This window comes from Ranitomeya imitator, chromosome 6 (assembly GCF_032444005.1).
Source record: "Ranitomeya imitator isolate aRanImi1 chromosome 6, aRanImi1.pri, whole genome shotgun sequence".
Taxonomy (NCBI): domain Eukaryota; kingdom Metazoa; phylum Chordata; class Amphibia; order Anura; family Dendrobatidae; genus Ranitomeya; species Ranitomeya imitator.
The window spans coordinates 71,936,855-71,952,319 of NC_091287.1; the positions used below are offsets into that span (position 1 = coordinate 71,936,855).

The window sequence follows — 15,465 nt, forward strand, 5'->3', positions numbered from 1 at the left end:
TAGGTGCAAGTAACAAGAGTGGGCAAGAGATTGTATATTTGTATATAGGAGGTGAAGGAGAGATTGGTGTCAAATATAACACCCAGACAGAGTGCCTGCTGCCTAGGTGTTATTATGGTGCCACCCAGGGAGAGGGAGATGTCAGATTTAAGGAGGGATCTTATCAGGTGACCGTCTCTTTTATGACCATGTTTTCACAATGTAAAGTGTGAATCACTGGCTCTTGATCTCTGAAGTTATACTCTTGCCATGGTCAGTAGGGATTGCAATACTTAAAGGGAACCGATCAGTGGTATCACCCCTCCTAAGTGATCTGCATGGGCATATAGGTCATAGAAAGCTGAATAAAATTATACCTTTATAAATATGATCTGTGCTCTTACTACAGAAATATCTATTTTTTTTCTCTGTTAATGAACAGTTAAAATCTATGGGCCAGACACAGATCTCCATGAGAATCTGCCTCCAGAGCTTATATTAAATTAAAGGGGACTTTACCATTTGCAATTTGTAATGACTGACAATCTGCTCTCCTGATCTAGATGTCTCAACATGGTAATTCCACCTTTCATTTAAAATAAGCTCAGGAGACCTTCTCAGTGAGATCTATGTCAAGCACATAGATCTTAACAGCTCATTAACATACTGTGAAAAATGTGGATCTCTCTGAAATATGACATCGGATTGCTGATATCAAGGTATCATTTTATTCAGCTTTCTATGACCTACATACCCACATAGACAGCGTAAGGGTTGATCCTACTGAGAAATTCCCTTTAAGTGGTTTGATAGGGTAACCGGGAGCAGGCTTCCTTAATTGTCCCCCATCCCCGTGACACAATCACTTTGTGATGAGCTGCAGAGTTGAGCAGAAGCGATGAGACCTGATTAATGGCCTCATAGCTAAAGTATTATAAAAACGCCAATGGTATTCAAGCCACTGAAGTGACACTGGCACCCTGGAGTGTCACTATGTATAAAATGTACGGACAATGTTCAGTCCCAGGTGGAGGGTCACTTTAATTCACTAAACTTGGGTTAAAACCTTATTTCTCCTACGCCTCATTGGGGGACACAGACCATTGTCATTTTCTTTCTTCCTCTCATTGGTGCTGAATACGTAGAGTTGCTTAACGAGTCTCCTAAATGGAATGAGGGCATGGGGGGTTTCTTGTCTCAATTATTTTGTGGGATGTCTTGTACCTTTGCATTAATTGTTGACAACCTGTTTTTTTTTCTTAGGTGTTTGGGACAAAATCTTGGAGCCTGTTGCAAACTGTCGGAAGGGTTCAGAAATTCTCAGGCTCTTCCCAGTGTACCTGAAGGGGGAAGATCTTTTTGGTTTAACAGTTTCAGCTGTTACAAGAATAGCAGAATCGGTAATAGCAGAAAATACTTGGCGTTATATTGCACTCATGTGGACCACACCATTTCATAGTAAAAGCTGCAAGGTGGTGCTGCTAATACTCACATAAAGACACCGCCAACAGTGAATAAAACTGCAGAAAGGATTTTTGTGTTTTTTATTATTAAATATCTATTGTCTGCATTCACTTGATTAGTAAACATTTTTAGCATTTTTCACAATGGCATTTTAATTGTTGTATATGTTAATGTAATTATGTGGTGGGCTTATTGTTGTTTTTTCATTGCTCAGCTACCTGGAGTGGAAGCCTGTGAGAGTTACACTTTCCGTTACGGCCGGAACCCTCTGATGCAGCTCCCTCTGGCCATCAATCCCTCAGGCTGCGCCCGCTCTGAGCCCAAAATGAGCAATCATGTCAAGAGGTTTGTGTTAAGGTATTTTCCTTTCATTTCACATTGTACAGCTGAGGGTTTACAGCAACTGTGCTGCTCTGTGCTCCTGTGTGTTGCTTACAAACCCTGTTGTCTTTGGCTGTATACGTATGTACCCTTAACAACTGCTGTGTTGTCCGTGCCAGCTTGGCTTAAATTAGCCCAGGGTATCTTTGTAGATAACTTCTTGGGTGCAAGTAATCTTCAGTTTTCTGTTCATTTTTTTTTTTATGTGAACATGAACAGGCCTCACACGTTAAACAGCACCAGCACTTCAAAGTCCTTCCAGAGCACAGTCACTGGGGAACTGAACGCACCCTACAGCAAGCAATTCGTCCACTCCAAATCCTCTCAGTACCGGAAGATGAAGACTGAATGGAAATCCAATGTGTACCTGGCCAGGTCTCGAATTCAGGTTGGTGTATTTCACCTTGGTGTTTGTAAGCCAAATGTTGTTCATAGTACAGGAGTGCTGCTCGTGTTACTGTTGTACTTTGTCTCTGATTCTTCCTCTCCTGATGTGTGTTATAAATACTGTTGTGTGAATGTGACCTTACAAGAAGTGATCACCGATCCTCCAACAGCCCATAGATATACAGTTGTGTGAAAGTGTTTGCCCCCTTCCAGTTTTCTTATTTTTTTGCATGTTTGTCACAGTTAAGTGTTTCAGATCACCAAACAATGTACCATAAGTATTAGACAAATTAACTGATAAGACAAAAGTTTTGGAAGGTGTATGTCCCATTACATTTGGCGTAGAAGTAACATGGCATTTCAGAAAAGGAACATCATACCAACAGTATAATATGGTGGTGGTACTGTGATGGTCTGGGGCTGTTGTGCTGCTTCAGGACCTGAAAGACTTGCTGTGGTAAATAGAACTATGATTTCTGCTGTCAACCAAAAATTCCTGAAGGAAAATGTCCTGCTATTTGTTCATGACCTCAAGCTGAGGTGCACTTGGGTTATGCAGCAGGACAATGATCCAAAACACACCAGCAAGTCCTAATGGACTAATCAAAGTCCTGACCTTAATCCGATTGATATGCCATGGCAAGACCTTTAAAAAGGCGGTTCATGCTCGGAAACCTTCCATTGTGGCTGAATTATAACAATTCTGCAAAGGTGAGCGAGCCAATATTTTTTCAGGGCGTTGTAAAAGACTCAATACCAGTTATCGCAAACGAATGATTGCAGATGGTGCTGCTAAGGGTGGCCCAACCAGTTGTTAGGTTTAGGGAGCAATTACTTTTTCACACAGGGCCCTGTAGGTTTGGATTTCTTTTTTCCTTTAATAATAAAAATCTTCATTTAAAAACTGCCATTTAGTGTTTACTTACGTTATCTTTGTCTAATATTTACATGTGTTTGTTGACCTGAAACATTTTAGTGTGACAATCATGCAAAAGAATAGGAAATCTGGAAGGGGCAAACACTTTTTCCACACAACTGTAATCTGAGTCTGTTTCCATCTTAGAGAAAAAAAAGCACTCATCAATTTTCTAGTATGTTATAATTACCATTAAAATACTTGTGGACCACTAAAGGTACCGTCACATTAAGCGACGCTGCAGCGATCTAGACAACGATCCCGATCGCTGCAGCGTCGCTGTGTGGTCGCTGGAGAGCTGTCACACAGACAGCTCTCCAGCGACAAACGATGCCGGTCCCCTTGTTACCAGGGTAAACATCGGATTACTAAGCGCAGGGCCGCGCTTAGTAACCCGATGTTTACCCTGGTTACCAGCGTAAACGTTAAAAAAAAAAAAAAAAACACTACATACTTACATTCCGGTGTCTGTCCCCCGGCGCTGTGCTTTCCTGCACTGTCAGCGCCGGCCAGCCGTAAAGCAGAGCGGTGACGTCACCGCTGTACTTTATGGCTGGCCGGCGCTCACAGCCAGTGCAGGAAAGCACAGCGCCGGGGGACAGACACCGGAATGTGAGTATGTAGTGTTTGGTTTTTTTTACGTTTACGCTGGTAACCAGGGTAAACATCGGGTTACTAAGCGCGGCCCTGCGCTTAGTAACCCGATGTTTAGCCTGGTTACCAGTGAAGACATCGCTGAATCGGCGTCACACACGCCGATTCAGCGATGTCTGCGGGAGATCCAGCGACAAAATAAAGTGCTGGACTTTATGCTCCGACCAACGATGGCACAGCAGGATCCTGATCGCTGCTGCGTGTCAAACTGAACGATATCGCTAGCCAGGACGCTGCAACGTCACGGATCGCTAGCGATATCGTTCAGTGTGACGGTACCTTAAGAATGTTTAACCCCTTACCGACATATGACGTACAGTCATGTCATGCATCGGTTCCCTAATTTTGATGCTGGCTCACAAGCCAAGATTCCATCTTTCCCGGCAAACAATGGCTGTGTTATTCATAATCCCGAACAGCAGCATTTACAGCACGCCGGCAAGGGGGTGCATCATTTTGTGCATCTATCGGCGCCCCTTGACGCATTTGTAATAGATGTACATCAATGCCATATCTTATTCTGAGTGTTTTTTTAATTTTTAGGGTCTGGGGTTATATGCTGCTAGAGACATTGAAAAGCACACTATGGTGATTGAATACATTGGAACCATAATTCGCAATGAAGTAGCCAATAGAAAAGAAAAGTTGTACGAGTCACAGGTACCACCTGCTGGATCACTTTACTATTTTCAGTTACTTATGGAAAGTAGAAGCAGTAAAATGGAAACTTAACGATGCGACCTTCTCTAATACTTTCATTCCAGAATCGTGGTGTATATATGTTTCGTATTGATAATGAACATGTGATTGATGCAACTTTGACTGGAGGACCTGCAAGGTGGGTACAAAATGTGCCTTCAGTCTTCTGAGGGATTGGCATAACCAGGAGACTTGTAAGACAACAGAGCTGTTACACAAAGATTTGTGTGTTAAGACCACTGACTATTCAGAAGGGATACAGAGGGGCCGCTATATCAGCTCTGCTTAGCCATTTAACTTCTTTCAAATTTACTTAAAATAAATAAAAAAAACCTTTGTGGTGGTGGTAATATTCTAGTTCAGCCTTTCCAAAGTCATCAGTTTTAGTAAAATGCACCATTGTCTTATCTTGCGTTCTTCTTTCTGAAACACCGAACTGCAAGTGCCTAATTCATTACCAAAGTATCTGAGGATGCAGAGCACTATTTCATGGGTACATTGTGATGATCTTAGTCGAGACATCTAGACCTGGCTTATTATAATAGTGCTGCACTTCTGATTTATTATTGGGTTGAATCCTGTAGTGTTTCTCTGCTGTCATCATCTTGACTAGGTAACCTCTATGATTATATGCTAATCTTTTGATCGAAGGATTGCAGCCTCGATTTATGACAGTAGCTCCATATGGAATGGCTTTCTTGGGCTACCCGAAGGCCTCTTATGAGCGGGAAGTTAGGCCATGTTCACACAGTGCGTTTTTTACCGCGGAACCGCGGCGGTTTTGCCGCTGCGGTTCCGCAGCTGTTTTCCATGCAGGGTACAGTACACTGTACCCTATGGAAAACAGGACACACTGTGCACATGGTCCGGAAATTGTTAAAAAAAAGACGCGCTGAATAGCTCCCGGAAAAAAGAAGGAGCATGTCAATTCTTTTTCCGGAGCCGCAGCGGTTCTGCACCCATAGACCTCCATTGTGAGGTCCAAACCGCAGTAAAACCCGCAGATCAAAAATATATCTGCGGGTTTTACTGCGATTTGATGTGCAGAACCGCTGCAGCAGGAAGTGCGGGGAGCGGGCGGAAGTGCGTGGGCGGAGTGTGGCTGCCCCCCCCCCGTGTTCCGATCCCGCCCCCCCGTGCTCCGATGCCCCCCCCCCAGTGCTCCGATGCCCCCCCCCAGTGCTCTGATGCCCCCCCCGTGCCCTAATCTCCCCCCCTTATACTCACCCGGCGTCCCGGTGTCCGTCCGGCCGTCTTCTCCCTGGGCGCCGCCATCTTGCAAAATGGCGGGCGCATGCGCAGTGCGCCCGCCGAATCTGCCGGCCGGCAGATTCGTTCCAAAGTGCATTTTGATCACTGAGATATAACCTATCTCAGTGATCAAAATAAAAAAATAGTAAATGACACCCCCCCCCTTTGTCACCCCCATAGGTAGGGACAATAAAAAAAATAAAGAATTTTTTTTTTTTTTTTTTCACTAAGGTTAGAATAGGGGTAGGGGTAGGGTTAGGGGTAGGGTTAGGGGTAGGGGTAGGGTTAGGGGTAGGGTTAGGGGTAGGGTTAGGGGTAGGGGTAGGGTTAGGGTATTTTCAGCCATTTTAACCCTAAAAAAATTCCTAGAAAACACACAGACTCTGGCTAGAAAACTGCATCAAAAAAACGCATCAAAAAACGCATCAAAAACGGACCAAAAAAGGACCAAAAAAAGGACCTGCGTTTTCTGCCAAGAGCTGCAGTTTTTTAAAAAACAGTCAGGAAAAAAAAAGGATGGAAATCCTGAACGTGTGAACATACCCTTATTGTGCTCTCTGCTAGTAGTGCAGCTGTGACTTTTTTTTTCTTTTTTTTTTCAGGTATATTAACCATTCATGTGCTCCTAACTGTGTGGCTGAGGTAGTGACATTTGAGAAGGGGCATAAGATAATAATCAGCTCCAACCGGAGGATACAAAAGGGTGAAGAGGTAATTTCAAGGTTCTATTCTATATGTATATATATATATGTATGTATATTCTCCTCACATGTAAAGCGCCATGGAATAAATGGCGCTATAACAATAAATAATATGTAATCTTTTTTTTTTTTTTTTTCTCGTATAGAGGTATGTGTTTAATATTACATTTATTTAATTATGATTTTATTTCTTGTGTGAGATAATGTACAAGGAATATACATTTGTGATTATTCATAACCCAGAAAACGTTAATTGTCAAACAAGTTTAAAGCAGTTGCTCCAATCACAGGATGGATAATAAATGTACGACCTGTAGGTGTCCGGCCGCTGAACCACAGACTGCATCCGGTGTCCTGTGTGCAGATGTAGTGAGATCGCATAAGCATACATTTTATGTGCAAACACACCTGTTTTTCCAATTCAAAAATACAAAATCCGGGTATTTGCTACTGCCAACCCCTTAACTCATAAGCTTAACCCCTTAACAGCATGACATATCATAATCTGATCAGCTGACATGTGTCCCTAATAGCCGTTGGTGGAATCGCGATCCATCCGCAGCTGTTAACATGTTAAATGCCGCTGGTAAGCTCTGACATTGGCATGTAACATGTTCAAGTCAGAAGCGCATCACTAACCTACTCTGCTGTCACTCAAATCTTCAGGGGCTTTCGGCGCCGCCCCCTCCGCGCTGTTTTAGCTTCAAAACCGGCGCCTGCGCTGTGTACTACTGTGTTGTGCAGCCAGTGCGGCCACCCACCTTGGGAATCCCTGCCCCGCAGTGTGTTATGCATTATGCACAGTGCGGGGCTAGGATTCCTGGGCACGCGCACTGCGTGTGTCAGCCACTCACCCAGGTTTCCCCCGCTGACACACGCAGTGCGCGTGCCCAGGAATCCCAGCCCCGCACCTTGCATAATGCATAACACACTGCGGGGCAGGGATTCCCAAGGTGGGTGGCCGCACTGGCTGCACAACACAGTAGTACACAGCGCAGGCGCCGGTTTTGAAGCGAAAACAGCGCGGAGGGGGTGGCGCCGAAAGCCCCTGAAGATTTGAGTGACGGCAGAGTAGCCGTTCAAGCAGGGAAGTGAGGACCCGCCTACCTGGATAAAGACGGGTATTTTGGATAAGTTTCAAAACGCTTTATTTTGGGAATACATGAACCAAAAACTAAAAGAGCCACCTTGTTAGAATGCAGCATTACTGCTGCACAAGGTGGCTCTTTTAGTTTATAACGGCTGGAGGGGGTGGGGTGACAGTGGCCCTTTAAAGTCTCTTAAAGAGACAACTAAAGCCACTAAAAAGGGTAAAAAAAAGAAAAAAGAAGTTTAAATAGAAAAGTTCAAATCAAAAATACACATTTGTTGTTGCTGAGGTTCAGGACCGCCCAATCTATCAAAATATTCAAAGGATTCATCCATTTGGTAAACGGCGTAACAAAAAAAAATCAAAATGCAAGAATTTTATTTGGTCGATGCAACATTGCAATAAAATTAAAAAAAAGTTGATCAAATTATCATTTCTCCTACGCCTCATTGGGGGACACAGGACCATGGACCATGGGTGTTATGCTGATGCCACTAGGAGGACACTAAGTAAACAAACGATTAACTCCTTTTCTGCAGTATACACCCCTTCACTGGCTACAATTTCACCAGTTCTTGCTTAGTGTCTGTAGGAGGCACTTGGGTCTGTTTTCAGACCCTAACTTTCTTGTTTTAAATTTTTATTTTAATTCTTGATTTTAATTTTACCCAACGGAGTGAAGGGGGTGACGGGTCCTTTTTTATAGGGCCCGCTCTCCCCCGAACCAACAACAGGCGAGCACGGCGAGTATACCTCCCCGTCCCTCTCCTGCGACATCTGGGGCAAATTTTGCTGGGGCAAATTATTGCTGGGGCAACGGTTCCATCCTTGGTCCCGATTTCCCCCCACTACCCCCCTCCCTGCAGCGAGCACATAGAGCCCTGCTCTCATGTACCTCTCCGGGGCATGACAGAAGGAAGATCCACAAAGCCCCAAGACAAACCCCTTTTTGGGGATGAGGACGCATCAGGGGCCTCTCCATCCCCCATCCAGGGTGCATGGATTGAGTGCGCACCCTCACAGGACAGGAGGTCCTGCGACGCTGTGAGCATAGAATCTCCCTGCGCCCCCACTCTGCGGCAGCGATGCGGTCCGGGTCCCTGGGGAGAGGCGCCGTCAGCCAGCGGTGGTAAGCAGCGCTCCGTCGCGGCCGCCGCACATCGCCGGGCAGGCCAGAAATTTAGTCCCCGGCTTTTTCAGCCGGAGTAGGCCGCAGTGGTATGCAGCGCTCCTTGCGGCCGCCGCCGCACATCGCCAGGCAGGCCAAATATTTAGTCCCCGGCTTTTTCAGCTGGAGTAGGCCGCAGTGGGCAGATCCCTCCCACGGCTGTAACCCCGCCCCCTATTTCGGCACTTCTCGTCTGGGACGAGAGGCGCCCTGCAGATCTCGGGGGCCATATTGCTCTACCTCCCTGCAAGGAGCCCACACGTCCACAGCTCTCCAGAACCGCCACGGCTAATTCCTCCCCGGGGACACAGGCACAGGATCATGGGTAAGCTGCTTCAAGAAAGCTTAACCCCTTCCCTGTGTATACGCGTCTATGGAAAAAGGAGAATTTCTCGCGTCCATAGACATCAAGGATGCTTACCTCCACATCCCAATCTTTCCTCCGCATCAAAAGTTCCTACGCTTCGCGTATTGCGGAGAGCACTTCCAATTTATGGCCTTTCCTTTCGGCCTCGCCACCGCCCCCAGGGTCTTCACGAAGGTCATGGCGGCTGCCATGGCCATTCTTCATTCCAGGGGAGTGGTGGTACTTCCGTACTTGGATGACCTACTAATAAAAGGTCCTTCTTACCCAGCCTGCGAAGAGTCCGTCGCTCTCACGGTGGATACTCTTTCTCGCCTGGGTTGGAAGATAAACTTCAAGAAATCCTCTCCGATTCCGGCCCAGCGTATTACCTTCCTTGGAATGACTCTGGACACTTCTCGCGGTCTGGTCATCCTCCCTCAAGACAAGGCCTTGGCCTTGCAGCAGGGAGCCCAAAGTCTTTCCCGTCCAGTCTCCCACTCCATCCGGTTCTCGGGCGGATGGTAGCTGCCATGAAAAGTGGTTCCATTCGCGCAATTTCACCTCCGTCCTCTTCAGCATGTGCTTCTGTCGGCGTGGGACGGCAATCCGTCCTCCCTCGACCGCCGCTTCATCCTGTCCCCACGGGTCTGAAAGACCCTCAGGTGGTGGACGTTGAAGTCCTCCCTAACCCAGGGAAGATCCTTTCTCCCTGTGCAGTGGTTGGTGGTGACCACCGATGCCAGCCTCATAGGCTGGGGGGCGGTTTTCAACCACCACACAGCTCAGGGGTGGTGGTCCTCTCGAGAGTCTCGCCTTCCCATCAATCTCCTGGAGATACGAGCTATCAGATTAGCATTGTTCCAGTTTCATCACCTTCTGGCGGGTCACTCAGTCAGAATCCAGTCCGACAACGCCACGGCTGTGGCGTACATCAATCATCAGGGGGGAACCCGCAGCAAGATGGCTATGCTCGAGGTGTCCCACATTCTGCACTGGGCGGAATCCAATCATTCGCCCATCTCGGCGATCCACATTCCGGGTGTGGAGAATTGGGCGGCGAACTTCCTCAGCCGCCAGGGCCTCGCCTCGGGCGAGTGGTCTCTTCACCCGGAGGTTTTTCAGCAGATCTGTCTTCGCTGGGGGACTCCGGATGTGGATCTCATGGCATCCAGGTTGAGCAACAAGGTTCCACAGTTCTTTGCTCAGTCACTCGATCCACGGGCCATCGGAGTAGACGCCCTGGTCTTGCCTTGGCACGAGTTCCGTCTCCCGTACATTTTTCCTCCTCTTCCCCTGCTGCCCAGGGTCATCAAGAAGATCAGGGCAGAGGGGGTACCAGTGATCCTTGTCGCGCCGGACTGGCCGCTCCGTGCATGGTACGCGGAACTGGTTCAGCTGGTCGCCGACGCCCCCTGGCGTCTTCCAAATCGCGTGGATTTTCTCTCACAGGGAACTACCACCAGAACTCAGGGGCCCTGTCTTTGACGGCCTGGCCGTTGAATCCTGGATTCTAGGCCAAGCGGGTTTCACTCCCGAGGTGTCTTCCACCATGATCAGGGCTAGGAAACCTGTTTCCATGCGCTATTACCACCGTACCTGGCGAATTTACTTCTCATGGTGCGATGCACAGGGGCGATCCCCTTTGGTATTTTCCATCCTTGCCATACTGGAATTTCTTCAGTCTGGACTAGAGTCGGGACTTGCCCTTAGCTCTCTAAAGGGTCAAGTTTCGGCATTGTCAGTCCTTTTCCAGCAAAAGATTGCCAATAGATTGCCGGTGAAGACTTTTTTCCAGGGAGTCTCCCACGTGGCGCCTCCCTACAAAATGCCCTTGGATCCGTGGGATCTTAATTTATTGCTCGGAGCTCTCCAGGAGACTCCCTTCGAACCGCTACAGGACTTGTCCCTGACTTTCCTCTCCTGGAAAGTAGTGTTCCTAGTGGCTATTACATCCATCAGGCGGGTTTCGGAGTTGGCTGCACTCTCCTGCCGCCCTCCGTTTCTTATTTTTCATTCAGACAAGGCGGTATTGAGGAGTTCTCCCGCTTTTCTGCCCAAGGTCGTCTCTTCTTTCCACCTCAATGAGGAGATTGTTCTGCCTTCGTTCTGTCCGGCTCCGGTCCACCGCATTGAGAAGGCTCTGCACTCTCTTGAAGTGGTGAGAGCTCTTCGTCGGTACGTCTCGCGGACGGCTCCCTTCCGCACGTCGGATGCCCTGTTTGTTCTTCCAGAGGGGCCAAGGAAGGGTTCTCCCGCTTCCAAAGCTACTATTGCTAAATGGATTCGGTCGGCCATTGAAGAATCCTATCGTGTCAAAGGTGTTCCTATCCCAGCTGGGATCAAGGCCCATTCTACCCGGTCGGTGGGCGCCTCATGGGCCATTCGGCACCAGGCGTCAGCACAGCAGGTCTGCAAGGCTGCGACATGGTCCAGTTTGCACACTTTTACCAAACATTACCACATTCATTCTCTCTCTTCTGCAGACGCCGCCCTTGGCAGGCGTATTCTGATTCTGCAAGCGGCAGTTCCTTAGCCGTAAGCAAGTGGTACATGGAGTATTAGCATATTGCTCCCCACCCAGGGACTGCTTTTGTACGTCCCATGGTCCCGTGTCCCCCAATGAGGCGTAGGAGAAAAGGAGATTTTTGTGTACTCACCGTAAAATCTTTTTCTCCGAGCCACTCATTGGGGGATACAGCACCCACCCTGTTAGCCTGTTTGGCTTGTTGTTACTTCTTGGTTTTTGACATAGTTTGTCATTTGTTCATGCTCCTACTGCTTTACTACCGAACTGGTGAAATTGTAGCCAGTGAAGGGGTGTATACTGCAGAGGAGGAGTTAATCTTTTGTTTACTTAGTGTCCTCCTAGTGGCAGCAGCATAACACCCATGGTCTTGTCCCCCAATGAAAAAGATTTTACGGTGAGTACACAAAAATCTCCTTTTCTACCCCAAAATAATAGTATCAATAAAAAGATTAACAGGGGCTGCAAAAATAAGCCCTCACCGAGCCCCAGATCCCAAGAAATGGAGATGCTCCGTGTCTCGGAAAATGAAGCAATTGTTTATTTTTTTTAACGAGCATTGAAAAAGATTTTACACATGTTTGGTATCTTTGAACCCGTAATGACCTGGAGAAATCATAATGTCAGTTTTAGCATTTAGTGAACATGATTAAAAAAAATTGTTCATTTGCACTTTTTTTGCAATTTCACCGCACTTGGAATTTTTTTTACCAATATTCCAGTGTTATGTGGTAAATGCAATTGTGTCGTTGAAAATTACAACTTGTCGCGCAAAAATCAAGCCCTCACATGGCCATTTGGACCCGAAATAATAAACTTGTACTCTGGGAGGAAGGGGAGCAAAAAATAACAAAAAAAAAATGGCCTGGGTGTTGAAGGGGGATAACAGTAAAAAAAAAAAAAAAAGAAAACACACGATCTCCCTTTTTCTGCAAAATGATATCAAGCAAAATATCAACACCCGTCCCAACAAAAAAGCAAATCCTCATACGGCTCCATTGATGGAAACAAATTTTAAAAAGTTCAGACTTAAATTGTGACACAAACATCATTTATTGGTTTTACTAAGTTCTGAATCTAAAATCAATAGAATATTTATAAAAAAAAAAAAAAGAATAAAGCTGCCATGTCCACTGTACCGCACAATGAATGCCGTAAGAAACAAAACATGCCCAGAATTGCATTAATTTTTTTCATCACTTCAACCCACTTAGAATTTTCAATTTCTTTAATAATAATTTTATTTCTATAGCGCCAACATATTCCGCAGCACTTTAAATTTTCGAGGGGACTTGTACCGACAATAAGGGTATGTTTCCACGGTCAGTAAAAGCTGCATATTACCCTATGATGAAAGGGAAAAAAAATTGCAAAAATGAAAATTGGCCTTCTAGGTTGCCCTCGGTATTGAGTTGTACCAGAATCCTCATCGGAGGAGAAGCTAGGATTTTCTCACTTTCTTTCCGTCATTCTTGCTGTTTTACTGTCCTGGAGAATGAGTGGCTCCGGTAATCTGTAACATAACCTGTCTGTCTTTCCAGCTTTGTTATGACTATAAGTTTGATTTTGAAGACGACCAGCACAAGATCCCCTGCCACTGTGGTGCCGTAAACTGCCGGAAATGGATGAACTGAATGCATTCCTTGCTTCTCCAAGTTTGTACTTGTCCCTGAGATGTGATATTAAAATGCTGTCAAAATGACACGCTTGTCTTCAAGTGAAGAATCTACTTGGGAAGTGACATTCGTTGCTGCCGAGAGAGGAGACCACTGGCAGACTAAGCTGTCGGGCCTCCATAAAGCGTGATGAAGGGGGCAGCTGGTTGTAGAGTTCACCGCTTCTGCTTGGAGCTTGCTGAAGAAAAAAAAAAAATTCACTGGGTCAAGAAATGCGTCAGCAGGTGGGCAAACACATGAATGTAAGACTGAGATCACCAGCTAAGCAAGATGCCCAATGTGCTGGCCACAGCCTTATATGAAAAAGGGGCAGGCCCTCTAATAAAGAAAACTAAATAAAATAAACGTAGACACCACTGAACAAGGAATGTACTGAAATGACTTCCTTAGGGATAGAGCTAAGGGAAAATAACTTGCACTAAAATACATTTAAAATACTTGATTCCATGAGTCAGTTTATTGTAGTTTTTTTTTTTATTTCTGTAATATAAGAGAAACATTTTGTATTTATTATTGGATAACTGAATGAAGCTATTTTTTAAAAGAAAAAGAAATAGAAGAAAGCCAAGCTGCTGCTGTTACCTGCAGAATTAACAAAATTATGTTACTTTGTACAGACCTGTAAATATTTTGAAGATATAATACAGTATAAAAATAGTGATTGACCAAATGCTACCAGACTCCACAGCAGTTTGGGTGCTAATTTTTCAGAATTTAAGATGGGGATGTTACAGTGTGATTTTTTTTTTTTTTTTTTTTTTTTAAAGACAAAACGTATTTTTAGTTAATAATGAAAACTGGTTAAAGGGGATGTGTTTTTGTTTAAAACAGGAAGTTACTGTGGTCTTTTTATTATACATTTTCTCGGTGAGCTGGTGTGTCTCATCTCTAATATTATTAACATTACTAGTTTGTTTTTTGCCCCACATATGAAATCATATTGTAACATCCCTGTTCTTTTCTTTTGCAAGTCAGGTTTTTTGTGCTTATAATTCGTGATAACTGTGAATAACTGCTACATCTACCCAAAGGAGGGCTGTTTTTGTTTTTCCTCTTTTTACTTTTTGTATTTTACATTTTATTTTCTGCAAAAAAGAAAAAAAAATATATATATATATATAAAAAAATATATATAAGTCGTCAGATTTAGGTCATCAGTTAGCTTATATCATGACATATAAAGGATCATGTTAAGCAGAAGAAGACAATTCTTTAACTATTATTTCATTTGTACTAAGGGTAAAATAATAAAAAATAGAATTTATTATTAGAGTAATTGACTTCCAGGACTTTAATGATAGAGTTTGGAAAAATTAATTTAAAAAAAAATTTATGAATTGTTTTTGTTTACATTTCTTTAAAAAAAAAAAAAGATACATTTTAAGTTTGCTTGTAGAATCTTAATTTTGCAAATCAACTTTTTTTTTTTTCTCTCCCACCTATTCTTGTACTGCAAATTTCGGTACTGACACTTCACGGGCTGAATATAAAAAAAGAAAAAAAAAGCTTTTTATTTGTGTGCACAATGAAAGTGGACTGTATGCTCTTGATCTATTCAGTCACACAGTCTTGAACTTGTAATGTATATGGCATGATGTATTTTTTATCGTACAGAAGAAATCAATTGTATATATTTTTCTCTTGATAAATAGCTGTATGAAATTGTTTCTTGAATATTTTTCTTGTAAAATATCCCAACATCCTACCAGTATTTGTCCTACAGTTCATTTTTTTTCCTGTCCTGTAAAATAGTATCTAATGTTGGCAAAAAATGATTTTTTTTTGGAGTATACAGAGTGTTATGGGTTTTGGAATTTGTGGAAACAGGTTTAGAAGATCAGCATTTACAAATAAAAAATATTTTACAACTATAAGGAGTGTGATGTTCTGCTTTCACGTAATCCAATGTTTTACTATGGAATTTTTGTTTAGAATTGACAAGTTACAAAATATAGCCTGTCACATTTCTTCACCCCCTACAACTACCTAACACCTAAACCAGTTTGACCCAATAACAGTTGCATTAAAATGTAGCATGAAACTGTGTAAATCAATTACACCTGATCAGTCACCACATTTCACAATACAAACTGCATGTATTGTTAAATAGATCTTAGACCTGATGAGGTTAGTGTGCCTACTCTGAAATGGCTGTATAATCTTTTTTGAAAATTTTCTTGTCAAATATTAGTTAATTGCACAGATTGTATCTAATGATGACACTGGGAA

General features: G+C 44.2%; 1 protein-coding gene across 7 annotated transcripts in view; it reads left to right on the top strand.

The window, feature by feature from the left end:
• KMT2C (lysine methyltransferase 2C) overlaps positions 1-15,110 on the top strand; it is a 325,549-nt gene extending 310,439 nt beyond the window's left edge. For 6 of the 7 annotated variants that reach the window (XM_069729749.1, XM_069729750.1, XM_069729754.1 and 3 more), the window contains 7 exons: positions 1,243-1,379; positions 1,658-1,800; positions 2,044-2,212; positions 4,325-4,441; positions 4,546-4,619; positions 6,334-6,442; positions 13,102-15,110. In XM_069729749.1, coding sequence (XP_069585850.1) covers positions 1,243-1,379; positions 1,658-1,800; positions 2,044-2,212; positions 4,325-4,441; positions 4,546-4,619; positions 6,334-6,442; positions 13,102-13,194 — 842 coding nt within the window. In that variant the 3' untranslated portion in view covers positions 13,195-15,110. The remainder of the gene's footprint in view (positions 1-1,242; positions 1,380-1,657; positions 1,801-2,043; positions 2,213-4,324; positions 4,442-4,545; positions 4,620-6,333; positions 6,443-13,101) is intronic. The other variant, XM_069729752.1, reaches the window with a different exon arrangement.
• The last annotated feature ends 355 nt before the right edge of the window (positions 15,111-15,465 follow it).